Source organism: Beta vulgaris, chromosome 9 (genome assembly GCF_026745355.1).
Source record: "Beta vulgaris subsp. vulgaris cultivar EL10 chromosome 9, EL10.2, whole genome shotgun sequence".
NCBI classification, from domain to species: domain Eukaryota; kingdom Viridiplantae; phylum Streptophyta; class Magnoliopsida; order Caryophyllales; family Amaranthaceae; genus Beta; species Beta vulgaris.
Window position 1 is genome coordinate 7,260,445 of NC_079210.1, and position 21,971 is coordinate 7,282,415.

At 36.8% G+C, this 21,971-nt stretch overlaps 1 protein-coding gene across 1 annotated transcript; it reads right to left on the reverse strand.

Annotated features, from left to right (window-relative positions):
- Positions 1-318: 318 nt before the first annotated feature.
- On the reverse strand, positions 319-20,852 carry LOC104902956 (integrin-linked protein kinase 1). The gene is made up of 12 exons (XM_010690906.4): positions 20,178-20,852; positions 18,328-18,402; positions 18,139-18,234; positions 16,935-17,020; positions 16,707-16,827; positions 13,878-13,957; positions 12,227-12,286; positions 11,999-12,117; positions 9,515-9,600; positions 5,299-5,420; positions 2,761-2,872; positions 319-1,138 (listed from the first exon to the last, which is right to left on the reverse strand). The coding sequence occupies exons 1-12, from the start codon at positions 20,511-20,513 to the stop codon at positions 1,043-1,045; spliced, it is 1,389 nt and encodes a 462-aa protein (XP_010689208.2). The 5' UTR covers positions 20,514-20,852; the 3' UTR covers positions 319-1,042.
- Between the last annotated feature and the right edge of the window lie 1,119 nt (positions 20,853-21,971).

Below are 21,971 nucleotides of genomic sequence, written 5' to 3' on the forward strand. Positions count from 1 at the left end.
CGAAACAGACTGTCATTTTGTTCGAGATGAGTTGTTAGCTGGTCGTCTTTCTACCGCCTACTGGTCAACAGTTGGGTGATATTGTTATCAAGGCCCTTGGCCGCCGCCATTTCAATTTTCTACTTCGCAAGTTGGGCATACGTGATTTACATGCTCCAACTTGAGGGGAGTATTAGGTTTATGATTTGATTTCCTATCTTTTAGGAAAGTTTAATATCTTTTGTAAAGTTATTACATTTGTAATTATCCTTTGGAGGTTACCTGGGTGGTTTAGGGTTGTATATATTGGCAATTCATTAATGAAAGAGGGCTAAGCAGTTTACTCCAAAAACTCTCTTGAAGTCTTAACAATGAGAGTATCCATATAATACTGTTTACAACAAAACGAATCAGACTATAGGGTATGAGAGTATCCATATACTACTGTTTACAACATGATGAATCAGACTGTAGGGTATGAGAGTATTCATGTACTTTATACAACATGGGCACCTTATTTTCATAGTTCATACTGTTTTCAACAGAGCAGAAGAAAAGAACATTGTTTATCTATAACCAATCATCACTAGCAACAAAACCGATTGGAATTTGTAGATAACTACATTCTTCGACTGCGCGAGGATCTGAATTTGACAATGTAATCATCTTTAAGACCAAAAAGTTCAAAGATAATTGCCACATAGCGAGGTTGTATTCTCCGAATAAATATACGTCAAGTGCAATCACGCATCTTTCTGCTGAAACAAGTCCAAACAGCCTTCTGCACACCTTATGCAAGAGCACTTAATGCATGACGTTAATGCACCCACAGGGCAGTTTACAGAAGTCTCTCTAGGAGTACAACACCATCTCTTTGATATAGGTCCTTCCAGCTTTCTTTCTTAAGTAGCAGTTTCGTAGCATTTGGAACGAGTGAAAGAATTAGAATGACCTCTAGAAAAGTAGCCTTAACAGCCCACACCAACAATCAAGGAACGGTTTCTTGGATGTACAGAATTACATGAATTTCTATGGACAAAATTCACATGCTAGCTAGTAGCCATCATCTGACTATTGAGGTAGAGGAATGGCTTCCTGAATCGGTAGGAATTTTCTTCCCCAACTTCCCCACCATTCGGAAGCATCCACAAGGTCCAGCCTGTCCAATCCAGAGGGTAAAAGGAGGTCAGCACATAAAACTTCTATATGCAAAAAAAATTATTTGCAACATATATCAGTAAATGTCAAGTTTCAAGGCATCAGCTGATAACTTGCGGCACACACGTTACTCAATAACTGAAAGGAAAAAAGAAAGCGTTCTTCAAAATCATCAGTTCCCAAATGCAAATCCTGACTTTTAAATTCTGTTGTTGAGGTACACCGACATGCCAACTTTATTCAAGAGGACAATTCATTATGCGAAGCTTTTGGGAGCAAGGAAACATGCATCTTACCATAGCCTTGTTCACCATTTAATGGTTTTGTGTTTAGCTGCACTCTACAGTCATGACAAACAGCAGAACCAGTACATCTATAAATAATACCATCCTATATTAGGTAGCATGAGTAGGTTTTGCCTGCAGCCTTGCAGACTTGCCTTTCATATCAACTTCCACCTTTATCTATTAATTATTTTGGATTTTTCTATGGGCTATCCATATTCCAGTGTATGTTGATAATTTACATTGTATGATAACCCTATCGTCTTAAAAGTGTCTTGATAATGCCCATACTGTTATAATTCCATTGATAGAATCCATGAAAAATATGTATTTTGCCTTTTGATCTCATTATAATGTCTGTAACCCAAGTTAATTAGTTTTTAAGTTCTTGTTATAAGTGGAAACATGGGTTTAAGATAATATTTCCCCACTTCATATCAAGAAACTTAACTAATTGAAACAGTTTTAAACCCCATAAAAGTGAGTTCAGGACACTGAATAACACAATTTATTAACCGAGTGAAAAGAATGAACTTCTGAAAACTAGAGGGGCCCTGTAGATCTTCAGCAAACACAAGGATACCGCATAGAATAACTCAATAACCCAATTTCTGACATGTTTCATCAGTACTAGGATCATTTGCGGATACCTCTTAACTTCATCTTTGGATTTTTGGAAAGTTCAGGCTCCCAAATATTACCATTAGCAATTAGCATGCATTACTCAATTTAGACCAAGTGCTTTTCCATGTTCACAATGATTACAAACATGAATTATACTTGCTAACCCCGGGTCTCCTTCTCAGATTCGCTCCCCTTTGCCTTTGTTCTAGCATACAAAAAGGGTTCTCTAAGCCAGCTGCATACAGACCAGCCTAAGGGTAATACCAAGTATATCAAGCTAGGAGTACTGCCATGTACATGACAAAAGAAGCAGCCCCAAACTAAGATGACACCTTCTCCAACACCCATGCGATCAGAACTTAAAATATGAGAACGAAAAGTTCAACCAATTATTTTTTTACATACACCAAGAGAGTGGGAACAGAAGGCCAGACGTTGGACATTACATAATGCAGAGCAGGAATATTTTGTCACACAGAGCTCCTGTTTGGTTTATATTCCTAATCTTCACGGCTTGACTTTAACTATTGACATGCTTTGTGAAGCACGGCCAATTGGCTTTCAGCATATCTTGGGGAATCTAAAGATGAAAAATAGGCTGATCCCTCTTAATTACTTCCTAAGTTTCTACGACAGCATAAAATTCTAAACGCACAATTTGAACCAGCTCCAGAAGGCAAAAGAAAAAATACTTCCGGAATGAGAAAAGATTCACCTTCCAGCGTCTCTTACGATCCAATATTTTCTCAATTTCTTCCAACCGACTTATTATTTGTCTGAATGTTGGCCTCTTAATTGGCTTATCATTCCAGCAGTGCTCGATTAATCTGCACAAGAATTCAAGTAGACACAGTAGACATTAAATTGAATTTACCAAAAAATAGCAGCAAAATTCACCATATGCCCTCAGCACAGCTGGACTGCTGGACACCCAAAAATCTCCGTCCTTAAGATACAAGGAATAACTATGCTAAAAGCTAACGTAATTTATTCTAGAGCAGTCTAATAGCCATAGAAAGAAAATTATAGGAACCAAGAAAGCAATTCTGTTTAGGTAACATGGTTCAGGTTATGTCAAAATTAAAAAAGGTAGGTATAAAGTATAAACCATGTACGTCCATCATAGCATTTCTGAATTCTCTTCAGTTTCTATACTCGTTGTAATTGATTTAACGTAAGGTTGTATACAGACTCCCCCGACCCCAATCCACAATGAGTGCTATCATTGATTTCTTGTTACAGGACTTCACTGCAGATTTCGTCGCAATTAAATATGTCATTGCTTTGAAGCTTATATCCAAGGTTGCTTGTTCACTTGCTCCATAAAATTAATTGATGCACGCAATTGAAATCGGTTTCATCTTTAGCTCATTCACTTATTATACTGCTCATAGACGTATAGAGCATTTTCAAACCAATCTGGGAGAGGTACCTCATTAAATAAGTTTCTACCATTTCAATTTTAGTGCTAGTCCATTTTCCCAGGGGAACCGGACATTCACTATTCTTTGACTTTTGGATTACAATAAACTGCATTAATATGGCTCATTGAATTATCTTCACTGCTTATATCTTGTGAAGTAGCATATGCTTGTTGCATACCATATCAGAGAGTTAATTGGCAATAGCCTCTCTAAAACGACAGGTAGGGTTGTGTGCATCCGCCTTTCTTCCCAGTCTAAAACAGAAGTCTCTTAGAGGCATCAGGTAATGTTAATGTATGTATATCTGGTTACCCAGAACCTCTAACCAGATTTCCATTGCAACATAAACAAATCAAATAGCCTACAGCTTAAGATATCTTACTATATACAGACTTATATGTTTAGGAAAGTGGCCTTTTGTGATTCTAATTATACTTTTGTCTCCCCCGACATCATCTTCTCAAAGCAGAGATTAGATGTTCATAGAAAAGTATATAACCTGCTGTTACGTGGAGGAAATTTGCCTTGAAACTTGAAAGCATGTTTTGAACTTGTCCATATAACCTTTCAAAATTAGTGTTCAAGTTTTCATTTTCCTGTTTTATTGTGAGTTTTATAAGTGAGCCTTTGAGCATTCCAAGTTCAATTAATTTATTTTTTCTATTGGTGATGCTAGAGAAACTAGTATGGGGCGAGACTCTCAATTTTGATATTCAGCTTCTTTTTAATTATCTTAAGATTACTTCGTTACATGTTTTACTCCTAGTTTGATTAGGAGTATTAGTCGGTTTCCTTAGGTTATCTATTCAGCCTTAAATTACATAATTCTGGTGTGTTGTGCGAATGACTCAGTCAATGAGTTTCAGTTCCATGTGGAACTAAAATCAAATATGTTTTTCCTCAATTCTTAGTAAGTTTAGGAGAGATTCTCTCCAAGATTCAATCATTGGATTCTTTCTCTTTGGCACTTATCTCTAATCTTGTTTGGGTTGTATTGGGTCAAACCTTGTTCTGTAAAAGATGCTCTTGACTCTTGTTGCCTGGAAAACAAGGACGAAAAAAGGTTGGCTTGCCGAGGTCTGGAAGATGATTCTGTTGGCAATTTGGTGGTCAAGTTGGAAGGAAAGAAACCAACAGATTCCGGAAGGCTTAGCTTTTTCTCATGATACTTTTAAGTTCCACTTTTGTCCTGTAAATGGGAGACACCCCATCTATATTACTTGCAAGAAAAATACTCCCAGATTCTTAATAGTGTTTTGGATCGTTTGGTGGCACTCTTAGTGTACACTATTGAAGGTTTGGTAGTGCATTCGACAAGCTTTTAGATATTAGTTTCTATCTCCATATCCAGTTTACTGTTATTGGATTCATAAATCAAACCACAAAAATGGTAACTGAAGATTATATCTTTCTTCCAAGAAACCTGAAATCGGTTTAGATACCAATCAAAGTTGTTTCACACTCACTACTAGTCTACTAGGCAGGAGCTAGGTTGCATCAATTACAGATTGGAACTAGGATGCGTTCATACGCAGATAAAGTTAAACAAAATATCTAAAGACATGTTCAACAAGTTAGTAAAAAATAAATCTTTAAGCAAATTCCTAGACATAGCATTATTAGATGTTAAGTATGTAAGACACAAGTGAAAGTGTTTCAACAAAGCACTACAAGAAAATAAGGGAAAGATATCTAACACTAGCTGACCTTGTTTTGATACTATTATGTTCTTTTAGCACTCAACCATGTACTTACAAGAATATGACAGAACAAAAGACTGCTACAGCTCTAAAAATATGATAAAAAATTAACAAAACCTGCAGCCTTACTCTTTTAAGCCAAGAGCATAATATTTTTCTGGAGCCAGGAAAGGTGGTCGTTCATTTGAACAATATGCCCTAGCTACGTCTTCTTCTCTCTTTGACACAAAGGGAGGGCAACCTTCAATCATCTGCAGACACAGAGGCAGGAAACCAAAAGATGTTGAGAAAGTAAAATATGCATTATTGTATGCTCCACTACTTCAACAACCACATAACCCATGCTTCTAAATGCTTCAGTTGAATGGTTGACCCCACAATTGCCAAAACAATGATCATGGAATGAATGATCTCAAGAACTCCTATTTTGGCTGATTGAATTACATCACCAGGTCTGACATATCCTTAGTTACATATCAAGAGATCTCCAAATCAAGAAAATGGAGATCATATAATTCAGATGAGTAACGAGCTAGCAAGCATGTTTCCTTTCAGCCTAAAGCCATATTAATTTTACTAGTTTCAGGATTGCATCAGTATTTATTGAAGATAATTTTAGAAAAATATAGATATTAGAAGAATGGATATATTGGATGATAAGGAAGATCTGTAGAAGAAGAAAGGAGAAGGTATTAGTAATCAAGGAAATATGAAGAAGGTTCTAGCATATACAAAATTAGTGTTACTAGAAGATATTAACATACATATAACACTATATAAAAACAAGAACGCACTTGGTTGAAGAGAAAGCACAATACATACTCTCAAGATATATAAGAGAATGGAGAGCATAAGAGTTCACAATAAATTCAAGTACGTGTGGAGCATGTTCTCCCATATAATCAAATGTAGAGCTATTAGCTCATAAAAATATAAGGTGGTGTAAGAGGAGTAAGTCTCCCACCACAAGTTTTTGATGTAATCAATGCTTTGCAATATATGGAATCGTAATTCAATTCAGAGAAAAATGGAGTTGGAGAAATTCCATTGATAATAAGGGAAGCCTCGATCTTTTTTTCGATCTCCGCCTGTGATAGACGAGGTCAACGATAGTTGATAGGGAACTTATTTACGAACGAACTGGAGCGAGCCTATTATAAAGTTGCGCTCGTCTCAGCTCGTCGTGAATTAAGGAATGCACCAATTCAGGAATTCCCGGAACGAAAACATAAATTTCCAGGTACAGTCCTGCTTGCTCCCCAAAATTCTATCATTATTTACACAAATAACAACAGTCGGGCTAACAATAGCGAATAGAGTTGAAATTGTGACGCTATTTGCCGCCCGTATTTTACTAACACTCGCGGATTTTTTTTTTTTTGGTAATGTATCTTTTTTCTTCTTCTTTCTCCTTCCTCTTCTTCTAACCACCACTACAGCCAACACCACTCCTCTCCTCCTCCCTTCTTCTCCTTCCTCCTCCCTTCTTGCCGCGACTACTAAACTGTAAAATAGCAAGTAGTGCTCCCCAAACCCACCACGACAACGGCAAACAAACCCCCTAGCAAGGCCCCCATTCTCCATCCCGTGGACATTGATCAAACCTGGCACACTTTTGGAATCTAATAATTTCTTATTTTAACCCCAATTAAACAGAACGTGGTCATTCCTTGAGTTGATTGCTTGAGGCCAAATGAGGACCCCTTTTCCTCCACCTAATCTTCTCCTCCTTTCCTCCTCCTTTCTCTTCTTCTTCTTCCTCCTCCCTTCTTGCTAACAGTTTCGTCCCAAAAAAAAAAATCATCGTTCATGTGGAATTGAACCATTTTTTTTTTGGTTCCACCATGTTAGAACCCGAAAAATTGGGGATGGCGGAACCATCCCTTTTGTTTTAGTTACACCATGGTGGAGCCAAAAAAATTGGTCGGTTCCACCATGGTGAAATCGAAAAAACATACAGGAGGTTCCTATTCTTAAAATAAAATAAGTAAAAAAAAAAAAAACATAATAGACAATAGTATAAAAATACAGGCGGTAAATAAAATCACCTAGTCAATTACAAATCTAGTTTTAAAATAGCCCATAGTTTCAGTTCAGATACTAGGGCATTGATACTTCACCAGAAAATCACTCTCCTAAACTTATTTGAACTTGTGGAAACAAATCCAACTTTTAGTGGTGAACTGAACTTGGGTTGCCCTCATCTTAACTTATTCCTGAAACTTAACAGAGATCCTGATTACTGGAAGACACACAATACGTTGGCCTATATCTCGTTTTCAGTACAGCATGATGCTTAGTATCAACCAACATAACCTACACAAGACCGATGTGACTTATTGTCAGATACAGAGACCCCATAAAGATCAAACAAGGATAATATGACCGCTACACAATACAGGGTTCTGAGAACCACACTGTGATAATTGCAACTGTTGAATATTTAGAGTATCGGAGTATTGGTTTTCATATTTCGTTACGTTAAGCCACATAGGATAAGGTGTCGTGACTTAAGTAATGTGAATTAGATTTGACTAATGTACGTAATACATTAGTGAAAGAGAGCTCGCTCGGGCTCGGAGCGCTCGCACGAAAACGGCAGGGAAACGAGAAAAACCGCAAAGTGATGAAAGAGGGGGAAGGAGCGCTCGCTCCTCCTTGGGGGGGCGCCTAGCTCCTCCTTGGGGGGGGGGCCTAGCTCCTCCTTGGGGGGGGGGGGGGGGGGGGCCTAGCTCCTCCTGGGGGGGGGGGGGGGGGGGCGCCTAGCTCCTCCTTGGGGGAGCGCTAGCTCCCAGGCGCCCGGTTTAGTTTTTGCGTCTTTTCGCGTGACGGTTACTGCTGTGTTTTGCGTTCTTTTAAACGTTGCAAAGGCTCTAATTGTTGATATACTTCATATGTGAATGAAAAGAAACCCGAGAAAACTATCTCAAAGTTCCATAGCACAAAGTTTCATTCATTGCTACAAATTCGTTCTTGCTTACTCTCATTTGACGAATTTCATAATGAGCGTGATCTTCGTTGTTCTTCTTTGTATCTCGGAAGTGAATTCCTTGTAACCCGTGCTGAGTGTAGGGTAGGAATATTGCTTTTGGGAAAGTGTCCCAACACGCCTAGAAGATTCAAAGTTCATCTAGTAATCATCTTTGTCATCCTATTTGCATTTTGTTAAGAACAAGTTACACAACTATGTGAAAAGGCTCAAACAAGCTTTAAGATATTATATTCAGAGTTTTGGAATATTCCAGTGCTTCTGCCTTCTATTAGCAAACTTCTCTTGATAAGACGAGTTTGGCTAGAAATAGACATAGCAATACCTCATACTACAAGAGAAAGAAAGTATAGCCACCAGATGGAGAAAACCTATTTCTAAATATAGTATAATGAAGGAAAAATAGAGAAAAAGTTGTTTAACATAACTTTCATGCCACAGTAAATGGATCGAAGGAAATAAACCACAGAAAGCACCCCAGGATCGAGTTATAGGCTAGTGAGGTGGATTGGGATTTTTTCCGTGAGCATGTATATGCTGATAAAGGCTGCAAAGTTTTTTTCCTTTATTGGTGATTCTAGTTGGAGGACACAGGTAGACTGAAAAAGCAAATACACTGGGAATGCTGGAACAAGTTGCATGACAAAAAGGACGGAGGATTGGACTTGCATGACATGAAATCTATTAAACAGTGTTAGCTAACCTAGTTTGCGACTTTTAGTGGAAATTCACTTTAAAATCTGTTCTCGAAGTAAGGTATTTTACCTCATGTGGCACCATGGAAGCATTATCGGACCCAAGCCTATGCTATATGTGGTAAATCTCTTTGGGACACTAGATGGGTCATTAAACAAGGTTCTTAGAGGCTCATTGGCTATGGTGCTATTATTAAAGGTTGAAAGTTCCAATATCTATCTTAATTATAGCTCTTATACTGGGGAATAAGTCAACTTAATGATAGTTATGGGATCTCATAGACAAGGGAACACCTCATTATCTTTGTATGATTCCTTGTTGCGGATGGTCTCTTGCCATCCCCTAGGAAGATGGTTTCTTTGATACATATTTACCATTTGCCATAAAACAAGATATGGAAAATTAAAATATCTAACATATGCGAAGAGATTTTGCATAAATTCTAAAAACAGAACCTAGCAAACACTGTAGAGTATAAGGAGTAATTGGAAAACCAGTAAATGCTTTCACATATTAAGTGCAGTATAAACTATAAAGTATAAACAACTCCATTCAACCAGAAATTGACTGATATTACAATTCTTGACTGACCACTTAGGTCCTAGTCGTAGCATCATAGAGCCAACAAAAAAAATTAACAAGGAAATGCTAGAACCTTACCTCTTGGATAATCAAGGCAAATGAGAAGACGTCAACTTTTGTGTCATATTCTTCATTCTTAAAAACCTCTGGAGCCACATATCTCCCTGTGAGGTGACATACGGCAAATAATTTTCAGAAACAGGTGAGACTTGGAGGAAATAGGTGATAATAAGTCTACTACCATGCACCTTTTTTTTGGGGGGGGGGGGGATCATGAAAATAGCATACCCTTTAACTTTATAACAAATATTGTCACAACCTAGTCAACTTGCAGACAAAAAAAAATTTCAAAACCTTAAGTATCCAATAACAAGAATTTGATTGCAAATTGGACTTCTCATTTAAAACTGACGATGCAACTACAAATATATTTAAAAATAACAGCCAGCTGGAGAGGTTATACATCACCCGTTTACTGTTAATTTTGTCTCTGCAGACAAACTTCCTGATGGAACAATTAGGTTGTCACTACCAGGACTACTTATCTCAAGATTTTTCAGAATTTCAAAATTCAGGATGTGTACCTGGAGATTCAAGTCATACCATCAGCCTTAGATGAAATCTCCAAACTTTGATAACAGTAGTGCTATTGGATGCTACTAAGGCTGAAAATTTGTAATAATACTACAATGTACCTAGATTAAACAAATACTACCTCCGTTTGTCGGTTCCCCCTTACTTTTGGAGTGTTACTAAGGAAGATGAGTTGATGGTGGGCTAATTGGAATCACATGGGTAGTTCTTGTGAGTAAAAAAACTAGAAGCGGGAAGAAAAAAATAATCTCAAAAAGGGAAATGGGAGGAAAAAAGAACACGGAGTAATTGATAGAAGGCAAAAGTCATGCCATATTTAAGAATTTTTCCAATAAAAAGATTCAGATAAAAAACATTTAAGATTCAGGAACACTGGAAGGAGCAATCCAATATGTAGGGAGGTGTGGATAACAATTCAAAATTGTAAGAGAAAAAGAGGTACCTCAAGCAAGAATGTGGCAGGAACCTTTAAGCATACTAAAGACAGAATTTGAATAAATGTGGAATAAAGTAGCAGATCCTTGGGCAGAATTCTTTTGTCTACGCCTATCCATATCACTCTTTTCCTACTCCTTTTGTGTGCTTTAAACCTTTTGTGAACTTTCATAGTCAGACTCATTTACTTTCAGAGAGTAAAAAAGAGAGATAAAAGAAAGAAGAGAAGAAGAGAACATTTGCGAAACCTTTTATTTTGTGTGCGCGTGTGTTTCTTCCAAACAGAAGTTTTCCACCACTCTCAACCGACATTATTCAAACAAAGGTACAAGTGCTTCGGGTGAGTATATATGTGAGTGTTTGATACACCAAGACAGAATTTTGGACACCAGGGTACTATCCTAAACGGTACGTGTTACGACATAACATTTATCATACATAAACAGTCTTGATTCTAGAAGGCTTTTGTATGTGCCTTTAACATCATACAGTATACACACAAACAAGATTATAGGCTGATTTGTTTATCTACCATTAGTTTTTGCTAAAAGGCTTATCTCCTATTTAATTGGTAATCACATATCGCTAAAATTCCTCCACCCTACTCTGATCTCTTTTTATTTTGCTACCTGCTAGAGTTTTAGGACAACTGAGGAGTGCAAGTGAGAAATAAAGACTCCATAAGGATATTCTACCCATATTAGACGAGTCACAAAATGAAGAGTCAAAGTCAGATCCTCAACTAGTTAGGCTAAATTTGCAAAACTAGACATCTCCAAACACCTGCACTAGCAGACTAGCAGTACACATAATGGCACCGGGTTGTCATGGTTCTTCAAGTTACCGGTAAATGGACCTTATTTGTTTTACAAAGTAAAACCCATAACTGCAGCACGACGATATCTATATATTAGGTGTTTGAATTCAGCAAGCCCATGCACACTCTAGCAAATTTCTCACGACCTGTAGTTCATCATTTAGCCTTTCTTTTGGTCTATTTTTTTCATCTTTCTCTCCTGCCCCATTTCCGAAGGAGGTTTCTGCAACCTTTAGCAGAATTTCACAGTTTATAATAGCACCAGATGCCAATGCAGTAAGTCCCTCATACTAAATAGTACTCCCTCTCTCCCAGAAGACTCTTTACACTTTTCTTTCATTTGTACCATAAAATTTTTTACACTTCAACATTCGGAAAAGACCTCTCTTTCCCACTACTAAAAAAGCTGAGTCCCACTTACTCTCAGTCACATAAAAAAGGACTGCAGTATCTCCTATCAGATCAAATTTATAAACAAATGTACCCGACTAAGTCCTATCAGGCTATCACATGATTCACATCTATTTTTTCAATAAAATAACAATTGGTTATCACACAATTTTTATCTCCTAAAACTGTGTATCATGATAAGTGTACAGAGTATTTTGGGATGCAAAAATACAAAGACGGCATCATACAGTTAAATGATACACGAGATTAAGTGTTGAGTATTGACAACCAGAGTCCACAAACTAAATTGAAGGGAGAAAACTCACATGTAATTTCTTGACATGGAAGACGCCCATGCTCCCCAACTGTTTTTGAGAATTTGAGCAGCTTGTTCACTCCAAAATCTGCAACTTTTAGATGCCCAGAATCGTCCCGCAGTATATTCCTGCCATCTTAAACGGGGCATAGTAAGACTGCTTTAATTTTTGCAGAGCTTTGAGTCCTTTCAAAGAAAGATAAATCCAGATAATAAAATACAAGTTAGAAAGACATACGATGGCTCAAGATCTAGGTGTATAATAGCTGGTCTATTTTCATGCAAGTAGTTCATTCCCCTGCAATATTGAATACAAATCTTCAGCTGAAAGCCTGAAACTTGTTGCATGCTCATCTTATTGATGAAAACTTTACCAAATGTGTTGTGCAGTTTCAAAACCCGCCGGTGACATGAATTATATACTAAATGATGTCTAACCTTATTTGACTTGACGTAAATTGTGGAGTGTGAAGAGTACACAAGAAAAATTATAAAAAATTGTGAATCTTAAAGCATGTTTTTCGGCTCTCTAATATTACAGAAAACTAACATAAGCCCTCTAAAACCTCTGTTCAACCTAAGATATTACATAGTTTTGAAAGACTTCCCACTCAGCCTGACTTTAGATAGTACAACTGCAAATATACAAGGACATAGTTGCTCTCAAAAACCTAAACCTTACTACATATTCCATGCCACCGAAGGAAGAAAGCAACAAAAAAATGGACTTTTTTGTTTTTCCTTGGTCCAGATAAAAGTAATAAATATACAGTCTTAAACCAAACACGAAACACAGACAAACATATGCAAGACAGATCATTCACCAATTCATGATCTTTCCACACAGTCAAAGCCACAAAACTAGAAATGCTAGTGAACAACACTTCCTGACACCTAAACAAGTCCCTCCCTGTCTGGATAAAAATATGGATCGCAACACAACTGGAAAAGCTCAATGTCATTGATTTTATTTCAAAGGAGAACAAATTTTACACTCTTTTAAAGAGCCCAATTCAGTAACCAGAAGAAGAAGAGAAGGATTTCAACCAGTAAATAAGATAAAATTAATGTAAGGAGGATTAAGGCACAGAGCTAGCTCGATGAAACCTAGCCTTGAATTTGGCAGCCCAAGCCTGAGCACGGACAAGGCAATAGAGCTTCAAATAAAATTACCCTGAGCCCTGACCCTGACGACTAGACTCAAATACAGTCGGCTATTTATTCCCTTATATATCTTTTTTTTTATTTGATGAGATATAATAATTTCTTTCAAGAAAACTCTTGAAGCTCACTTAAGGATCAAGTAAAATAATGAACCAACTCGAGCACCCAACATAGCTTCAAGTAACAATACCGAGCTCGAGCATGAATCCTCAAGGCTGTACGAGCTGATCCATGGACCGAGTCTGATCCCAAGCTCAAGCTCACCAGGCCAAGCCAGAGCTTGGCTCAGCCATTCTTGGCTCAGCCATTACACCCCTTCAAGTCATTTTACGAGCTTCATTAACCCCGATGCTTCAAATTAGTAACACTAACAAGTACAAGGGAACAGTGCGAAATATCAAGAATTTTCATCCTTCTGGTCAAAGACAAAACTCTTTGATGCTACTCATCACAATTTACTCACAAAACCCTCAATAGATTTTTAGAATACTTATCTCTTTTGTCCAGCCAAACGTAGTAATTCATTTATAACATAGACATCCAAAGGCCCTATTGGTGCATGAAAAAAGAATAGAGAGATGCCCCAAGCGAGTGAAAGAGCCTTACACACTCCTTTACTAACCTCTCTTATCCCCTAAGTGGCATACAACTAGAACACACAAAAAAAAGAATTATAAACTAAGGCATGATGTACTTCAATTTCAGATGCAGACAAGATAAGCAACCTTGCAATATCGAGAGCAAACTTCACTGTAGTTAATGGCTTCAATGGACCTTTTCGTTTGAGAAAAGAACGAAGATCCCCCTGCATCAAAAACAAGCACAGTGACTTTCTGTTCCCATAGAAAATAGGTAGATTGATAGAGTATGAAACTACATCACATGAGGACAAGAAGCCCGCTGGAATCTGATGGTTTAGATTCAAATACATGCTAATCAGCACTGTATGTCAAAACATCCTGTAAAAGGTCCTTGAACTATGAGATTACAGAGAAGAAAACAGGAATGGTTCTATCCCATAGAGGGGCTTGCTCTATACCCACAATTCCAACAAAGCAGCCAGTCAGCCATACATGCAGAGGGTGGGAAGTCATCAAACGACCCTCTTTCCTACAAATTCAATGTAGCCAAAGTGAAGATGCGTTGATTTAGAAGTCGAACTAACCAACTCCATCCTCAGAATCCTCACAAAAGATTAAACCAAATAAAAATAACTATCGCAGAATGCATAACTAAGTGGCCTTCAGGCTACCACTTGCAAAGCACACAAACACAGATTTAGGAGAAAAGGCAAAACATGATATAATTAGTATTAGATTTAAGCAAAAGCTTAGACCAAAATCAAACATACACCTATTCCTGAACCTTTTATTTCATTTCCAAGCAATCAAAAAAGACAAAGACTGCATAGTTTGCAAGTGTGTGCAAAGAGAATAGCAAGGAAAGACACCAGACAGAATCATCCTACAAAACTCCCCCATCTGACCAATGACAAGTTTAAAATACACAAGAACGTATACTGAATACTTCTACTTAAAGTATATAATCAACCTTCCTAACCAAGAAAGAAGCAACAGTGACATGATGTACAACCAAAAAAAGGTAGTATAGACAGGAAAGGAACAGAAAAGGGATACTGCCACCAACTAACTTTTTTCCTAAGAAACAATTTACTCCTTTATTCCACTCTAATCCTAACAAGGAAAAAGAAAAGAGAATGCCCTTGATAAATTTCCCACATAAAATACAAGAGGCAACCTCGCCTATAAAAACATCCCATCAAATTCTTTGCTCTTTCTCTAAAGGAAGCTAGGATCCACAGAACACCTCCATAGTATCTATCCCCAGCAGCAGTCATTTCCAGATTACAGACCTAAAACTCTTGGTAATAAGTCCCAACTAAGTAATCACATCTATGCTCAACTACTATGAATGAACGAGTGTAATATGACCCCATAGCAAGAGATAAGCCTTTTTTCAACCATCTAACAACAGGAAACTTTCTTCAAAATCATAACTCTAAATGCACTATGTATCGAGTGTCTCTATAGAGCAAAGGGGTTATTCCAAAAGTTTAACAGTCGTAAAACAAATTCAAATGAACTGTTAATCATTTCAAACAACATTTGTACGGTGACGTCCAAAAGAGGTTGTATGCAGCTAGCAGCCTAGATAAGTGAAGATAGCTGGATTACACAGCTACCAACTGTGCAAAAGTCTCCATCCCAACCCCTGCCACTGTGCAGATATTAGCTACTTATTCATTTCACATATCAACCATATTTAATATAAACCTGAAGAGTTTAGTTGTAAAATTCACACATTGAAATATATTTTTCTTTTTCAAAGGTCATCGACTCATCGTACTTAATGATTACAATGGATAGAAAGGTCATAAAAATAGTAGCACCTCAATAAGAAGTAAGAACAGCCAATTTATGGAAAAATAAATTAATGAGCTAGTAAGTTTCTTTCATTTTGATGCTTAGTTTAATATCCACAAGGTGCTCTGAAGCAAAAGGGGCCTCAAATTCCAATGCGGTAGGCAAAAGTGCACACATCACGCACATAAGGTTCACAATTAATGCAAAGAGCGTAATAGATGAAGGCAAAAGTTCATTTGGAACCTATTTCTAATTTGAGTCTTTAGAGTGTTCTCCAAATCATACATGTACTTCAACATCTTTGCACTAGGATATAGTCCGATACGCATATATATTTATCATCTTTAACTAGTTAAGGCTCAAACCATCACTCAATAAAGACCAGCATCACTCTTGATAATAATTAAAATTTTCTACTCTTGTTAAGATACTTGTCAATAAGTTACCATGCGTCCATGGAACTCATGCTCTCACATAAAGAACACTCAAGACTTTCCAAAGGTGTGGGCCTTAAGTTAACACCATGCCACCTAAAGAGTCTTCATTGATGTAGTAATATCATATCCATTAACCACCTTCACAGCGTAACCCCAAAACTATATATTAGACCAATCTCACCACAAGGCTTTTCCTTTTCTAAAAATTACAAGTCCAGCAAAAAACATTAGCAACACCTACAATTTTTCAAACTTTGGCAGCCCGAAATTCTAAATTCCGTAAGTGAATCTCTTTAAATACACTTAAAACCAACATAAAGTGGCACCCTCATCAAGTCATTTGTTGATTGCACACATGTGAATGTAAAGAATCGCATAAAACATATAAATAAACCAAACTAAATATTACACACCAAGTATCTATGTTTATTTGGAATTTTTATCACCAAACGACATCAAAAGAAAAAATCATGCCAAAACTTCAACCTATGATCTGGCTATTTAGTGTCTAATGCTATATATTTGTAGCATCAGCTCATGCTATAAACCTTATACGTGGCTTGAAACCCAAGAAAAGGAAACATCGTTTCAGCATGGACTGCAAGCAATTCCTCAGTTAGGGTTTTCCTCTAAAGCTAAGAAGGACATTTAATTTGAAACAAAAGGAAGTTTCTCAGGAGGAACTAGTCCATCTTGAGGAAATGGATGTTATAAGAATTTGGATAAAGCAAACCTTAGGCAAGTACTCCGTGAAAATCATCATCGGGCTACTCTGTGTCACAGCTCCCAGAAATTGCACAACATTTGGATGACGTACGGTTTGGAGTAGTTCTAACTCGTCCATAAATGCCTTCCTGAAAAGCCAATCAAAGAAAAGTAAGGATTAATCAGAGAATCAAAAATATCAAACTCGAAAATAATGACATGAAGAGATACCGATAAGATTATAGGATCAACTCACACTTTTTCTTCATCCATCACCACCTCAGTTCCAAGTGTTTTAACAACAACTTCAATCCCACGCCATGATGCAAGGCGATAAGTGCCCTAATTAGATGGACAAAAAAATGATAAGAATGAAAGTCCAAGCACTATAAACTTAAACTTACTGTTTGATAACCAAGATGTGGAAGAATGTATTATTAGTCTAGGTCACAAGTTCAAGCCTTGTAGAGATCAAATAATACTCTTTTACAACAACTAACAATTAAGACATCCCCATCTTTAATGTAACATGTTTTTCTTAAAATTATAGTGCACACTGCACACACTTAGAATAACTGATTAGATCAGCCACTGCTAAGTTGTGAAGTAGGTTTATATAGAAGACATCTATGCAACAAATTTCTCAGATTAGCGTGAGCATTCTCATAAACAGTTAGGGTGTAATTCGATAAATTTCTATGACTTGTTGCATGTTTACGTAACATGACAGAGGTATTTAGCAAAATCCTCTTCAATTAGGGAGTTATACTAGTTCAAGAACCAAACCAAAGTTTAAGTGCTAGGTAAAAGGTGACTAATCTTATGGAAACTTGCATATTACGATACCCATCACAATTACAACTACAGAAGTTACTTTTTTACATCGAGCCCAAAACCCTTCACACCTAAAGCTAGACTCATGCCACTAGACAAAATGTCAATGCATCAACGAAACCTTAGATTGCAATCTTCCCCAGTCAATTACCGAAACTATATGTTTACTCCTATGTGTGTATTATCAGGTAAAGTGCAGACCTTTCACTTGGCTAAAGCAGTTACAGAGATAGGAGAACAAAAGGAAGCTCCTCTCCAGATGCTATGTATGGATTAGGACCCGGATGGAGTGAGGAACCCATCAACTCATCAAATCTTAGAAAACCTGTGTCTCATATCTCTTTTCGTTTTATTTTATTTTTTCTTGGATTAAGCACAAAAAAAAATACTAGGATAAAAGAAGGGGTGTCACCGACTTTTGCCTAGCACCAGATAACAACTAACGGTATATTCGATCAATCCAATGTAGTATATCTAGTGCCTAATTTCATAAAATTCGTCATAAAGCGGTCCATTAAATATACCATTTTCTCAATAGGCAGTTAGGCATTATATCACAATAGTCAAATCAATATAATTACACAAAATTATTAAAAAAAAAAAAAACATCAGAGAGTGAATTCTACCTCAGAAATGTCAATGCTGTTGGAAAAGTCGAGCTCACTACGATCAATTTCACATTCAGGGATCTCACAAGGATTTTGGACATGCATGGGAGCGACCTGTAAGCATTATTTTTTAAAAAAAAAAACAATGAACAACTAAAAGAGGACAGCAATATTGAGCACCCTATACAATACAACACCAAGACGTATTGGGGGCTTTGCACCATGTTCCTCCAAAAGCTTGATTACATCTTGCTTTTCGTAATATATTGCATCTGCAAGTGGCTGATCAAGATCGGGAAAGAAATGAGTTTAAGAATACAGTTGACAGCATCCAACTTATCAACAAGTGAAAAGAGCTACTAATAGCAAAAGGCCCCTATTTATGCTCCACAAGAACAAATCAATTATCTTTTTCAATCATTATGTTGCACCTCCATCTCTTTTTTCCCTAAGGAATAGAGTTGGAACTAGTTATGTACTTTGAACGTATGTTTATATTGGGCTAACATTTTCAAGTTTTAGTTGTATAGCATTTATATTGAATAATTTTCTCCATCCCCTTGTATCCGAAATTAGTTACTTTTTTTTCAGGAAGAAGAAAAATGCCTCTGTGCATGAACCACGAGAGCCCGTGAAGAGAGGCTTATATCCCCTCCAAGTTACATCACTAATAACTTAAAAGAATTTTCCTAGAAGCAAACAAATTTCACCCATAGTGTCAATAACCAAGTTGTAGACCTAGTGGACTATTTCACCAAAGCCCACTAGGTTTCATCATCAAACCCACATTTACACATTGTACTTAACAGCTCAAAGGTAAACATGTGAAAATACAATATTGGAGGTCAACTAAACGAAAGTATTACTCCTCAGATTTCCATTTTTGCTAAGTCCAAAACAATGCCAACATGCCTATTCGGCTAATCCAATAGGTGGCTTCTCTCTCTCTCCTGTCACATGGGCAAAGATTTTCATTTCCTTCTTCTCCCATTTAGGCCTATTGGACCAGTCCATGTACCATCAACTAACCAAGTGATTTCAAGACAAACTTACTCGAAATTTCCTCTTCCAAGTTTAAATTCCCTTTACTACTATCCTCCCCTCATAACATCAACACAATAACTTATTACTTATTAGTCCATGATCACAACCAAGAACAGAGTAATCTAACAATAGCAACACAACTTCATGACACAAGCCATGTACTATCGACAAATCGAGTGATTTCAGGACGAGCTTTACTCAAATTTTGTCCTCCAAGTTTAGATTCCCTTTACTACTATCCTCCCCTCATAACATCAACACAATAACTTATATTAGTCAATGATATTCACAAGCAAGAACAGAGTAGTCTAAAAATAGCAATTCAACTTCATGACACAATCACATCACACAAACCACAAAACAATACAAACAAATAAAAAACATCACTAAACAATCACTCCATGGGCATATAATTTCATTTCCCTCTTCTTCTCCTATTTAGGGCTACTGGACCGCTCCACATACGACTGATTAATCGAGTGTTTCATGACGAACTTCACTCGAAATTTTGTCTTCCAAGTTTAAATTCCCTTGACTGCCTCTCCTCTCATAACATCAACACAATAACTTATATTAGTCAATGATATTCACAAGCAAGAACAGAGTAGTCTAACAATAGCAATCCAACTTCATGACACAATCACATCACACAAACCACAAACAATACAAACAAATAACAAACATCACTAAACAATCACTCCATGGGCATAAAATTTCATTTCCCTCTTCTTCTCCTATTTAGACCTACTGGACCACTCCACATACGATCGACTAATCCAATGATTTCATGACGAACTTCACTCGAAATTTCGTCTTCCAAGTTTACATTTCCTTCACTACCTCTCCTCTCCTTTCATAACATCAGCACACAATAACTAACAGGTCAATGATCACAACCAAAAACAGAGTAATCTAACTTCATGACACTTTCACAGCACACAAACCACAAAACAGTAGAAAACAACTAACAAACATCACAAAACAATCATAAAGAAAGAAAGCTAGAAACTCACAGTACTCCCCCAACGATCCTTAGTATCAACCTCCGCGCCACGGTCAAGCAACAATCCAACAACATCAGCAAGACCTTGACAAGAAGCAACATGAAGCGGAGTTCTAGAATCAATATCCTTAAAATTAACATCAATTCCAGAATCCAAAAGCTCAGAAATCCCTTCCAAATCACCCTCATTCGCTAAAAACATCAATCTGACTCCTTCTTCAATCTTCTCAGGATCAAACTCCAACACCTCATAGTCCTGATTCGCAATCGAACAATCAACCTCACGTTCCGGCGCCATTGATGATTGCCTTCCGAAGTTAAACTTCCCCTGCGACTTCGACTCCATTGTTGATTGTTGATTGTTGATTGTTAATTGTTGTTGCTACAAAACTTCAAACCCTAAACCTCCAATTGAAGAGAAATTAGGGAAAGGAGGGATAAGAATTTCTTTGTTGCTCCTTTCCTTTTTTCCCTCTGGAGGAGAGAGAAAGAGAGGTTTTCTTGCGTGATTGTAATGATGGAGAAATGTAATTGACTTTGTTTTTTTGTTGCTAAATGTTAGTTTTTATAGTTTCTTGTCCGCGTTTTCGCGCAGCGCATCTTGGGATTGGAACAACTACATTTTATCATTTATGGCGGTTCTTTTTTTGTAAGAAACAAATAATGAGGTTTTCTGTTTTCATAAAGTTTTGAGTTGGCTACACCTTAGCTCATTGACTTTAAATTTAAGCTACTTGAGTTGAGTGCTTTTCTAATGAGGTTGACCTTGACTATATTTATGATATTGTTTTTTAGTGTATTAGTCATATTTTAGACTTTTGAGAGAGGAGTTAGTTTCTTCGTCTTTTCCTTGGTCTCTTCATTAATGACTTCATGTGAGTATGATTTTATTTTTCCTAAAAAAATTGAAATGGTTAGTGCATCAGATTAGAGGATGATAAGGGAAGTTGTTGTGTTTATTTGAGATGTGGATTTGACGTCTAATACCTCAATTTGGTATTAGTTAAATAATTGTTAGTGTATTTGGTAAAAACAAAAAGTCAGATTTATTTTTCTAGATAGTATTGTTGTCTTTTGGGTATTAATAGAGATTTTTTTTTATGAGCAGCATGTGATAGCCTAATGGTATTAGTATCACCTTTGAGGATCCCCAATTTCCTCCCTTCCTTATAAGGAACTTCATCTTACCTTTAAAAAAAAAATTAGCTTTTTTTTACAGTTTTTTTTAATCAAACCTAAGAACATGCTTAACCATGATTTAAAAAAAACAAAGATCATGAACACAATCTTATTTTTTTTGGAGTTTAACCACAATTGGGAATACAATTGTGAGTGGAATGGAAAAAATGCTTCAGACGAATGGTTGGACGATCAAGTGTGGGACCCACTGCCTGATCTGGCAAAAACAACTTTTTTTGCTTTTCCCTCAGTCAAAACGAACATCGTTTTGGTTGGCGAAAATTCAAAAAAAAAAATAAAAAAAAATAGCGTTGACACGCTGCAGCTGGCAGCTAACACGCGTGTCAGTGCTAGTTGGACCGTGAAATTTGACATGCGTTAAGACATGTGGCACGCTAGGATTGGTTATTAAAATATAACTGTTGTAAATTTTTGCAACGATTATATTTTAAAAATAGCAATAAAAAATACCAACGGATTTATTTTACCGAGCTTTATAAATGGAGACCCATTTTGCTATATTTTGGAAGCACTTAATTTTCTCCATCTTCTTTATTTTTTCTATTTGTTCTAATTTATTGTATTTCATTACTCTTCTTGCATTGCTCGTTCATTTATAAATTGA

What these genes read in the sequence shown, in the direction of transcription:
- LOC104902956 (XM_010690906.4), bottom strand. Translation starts at nt 20,513, where the DNA reads ATGGAGTCGAAGTCGCAGGGGAAGTTTAACTTCGGAAGGCAATCATCA. An exon ending in AACATGGTGCAAAGCCCCCA is followed by an intron (nt 18,235 to 18,327) that starts ATACGTCTTGGT and finishes TAATGCTTACAG; the next exon opens with GTCGCTCCCATGCATGTCCA. An exon ending in TTTGCTCTCGATATTGCAAG is followed by an intron (nt 12,287 to 13,877) that starts GTTGCTTATCTT and finishes TCAATATTGCAG; the next exon opens with GGGAATGAACTACTTGCATG.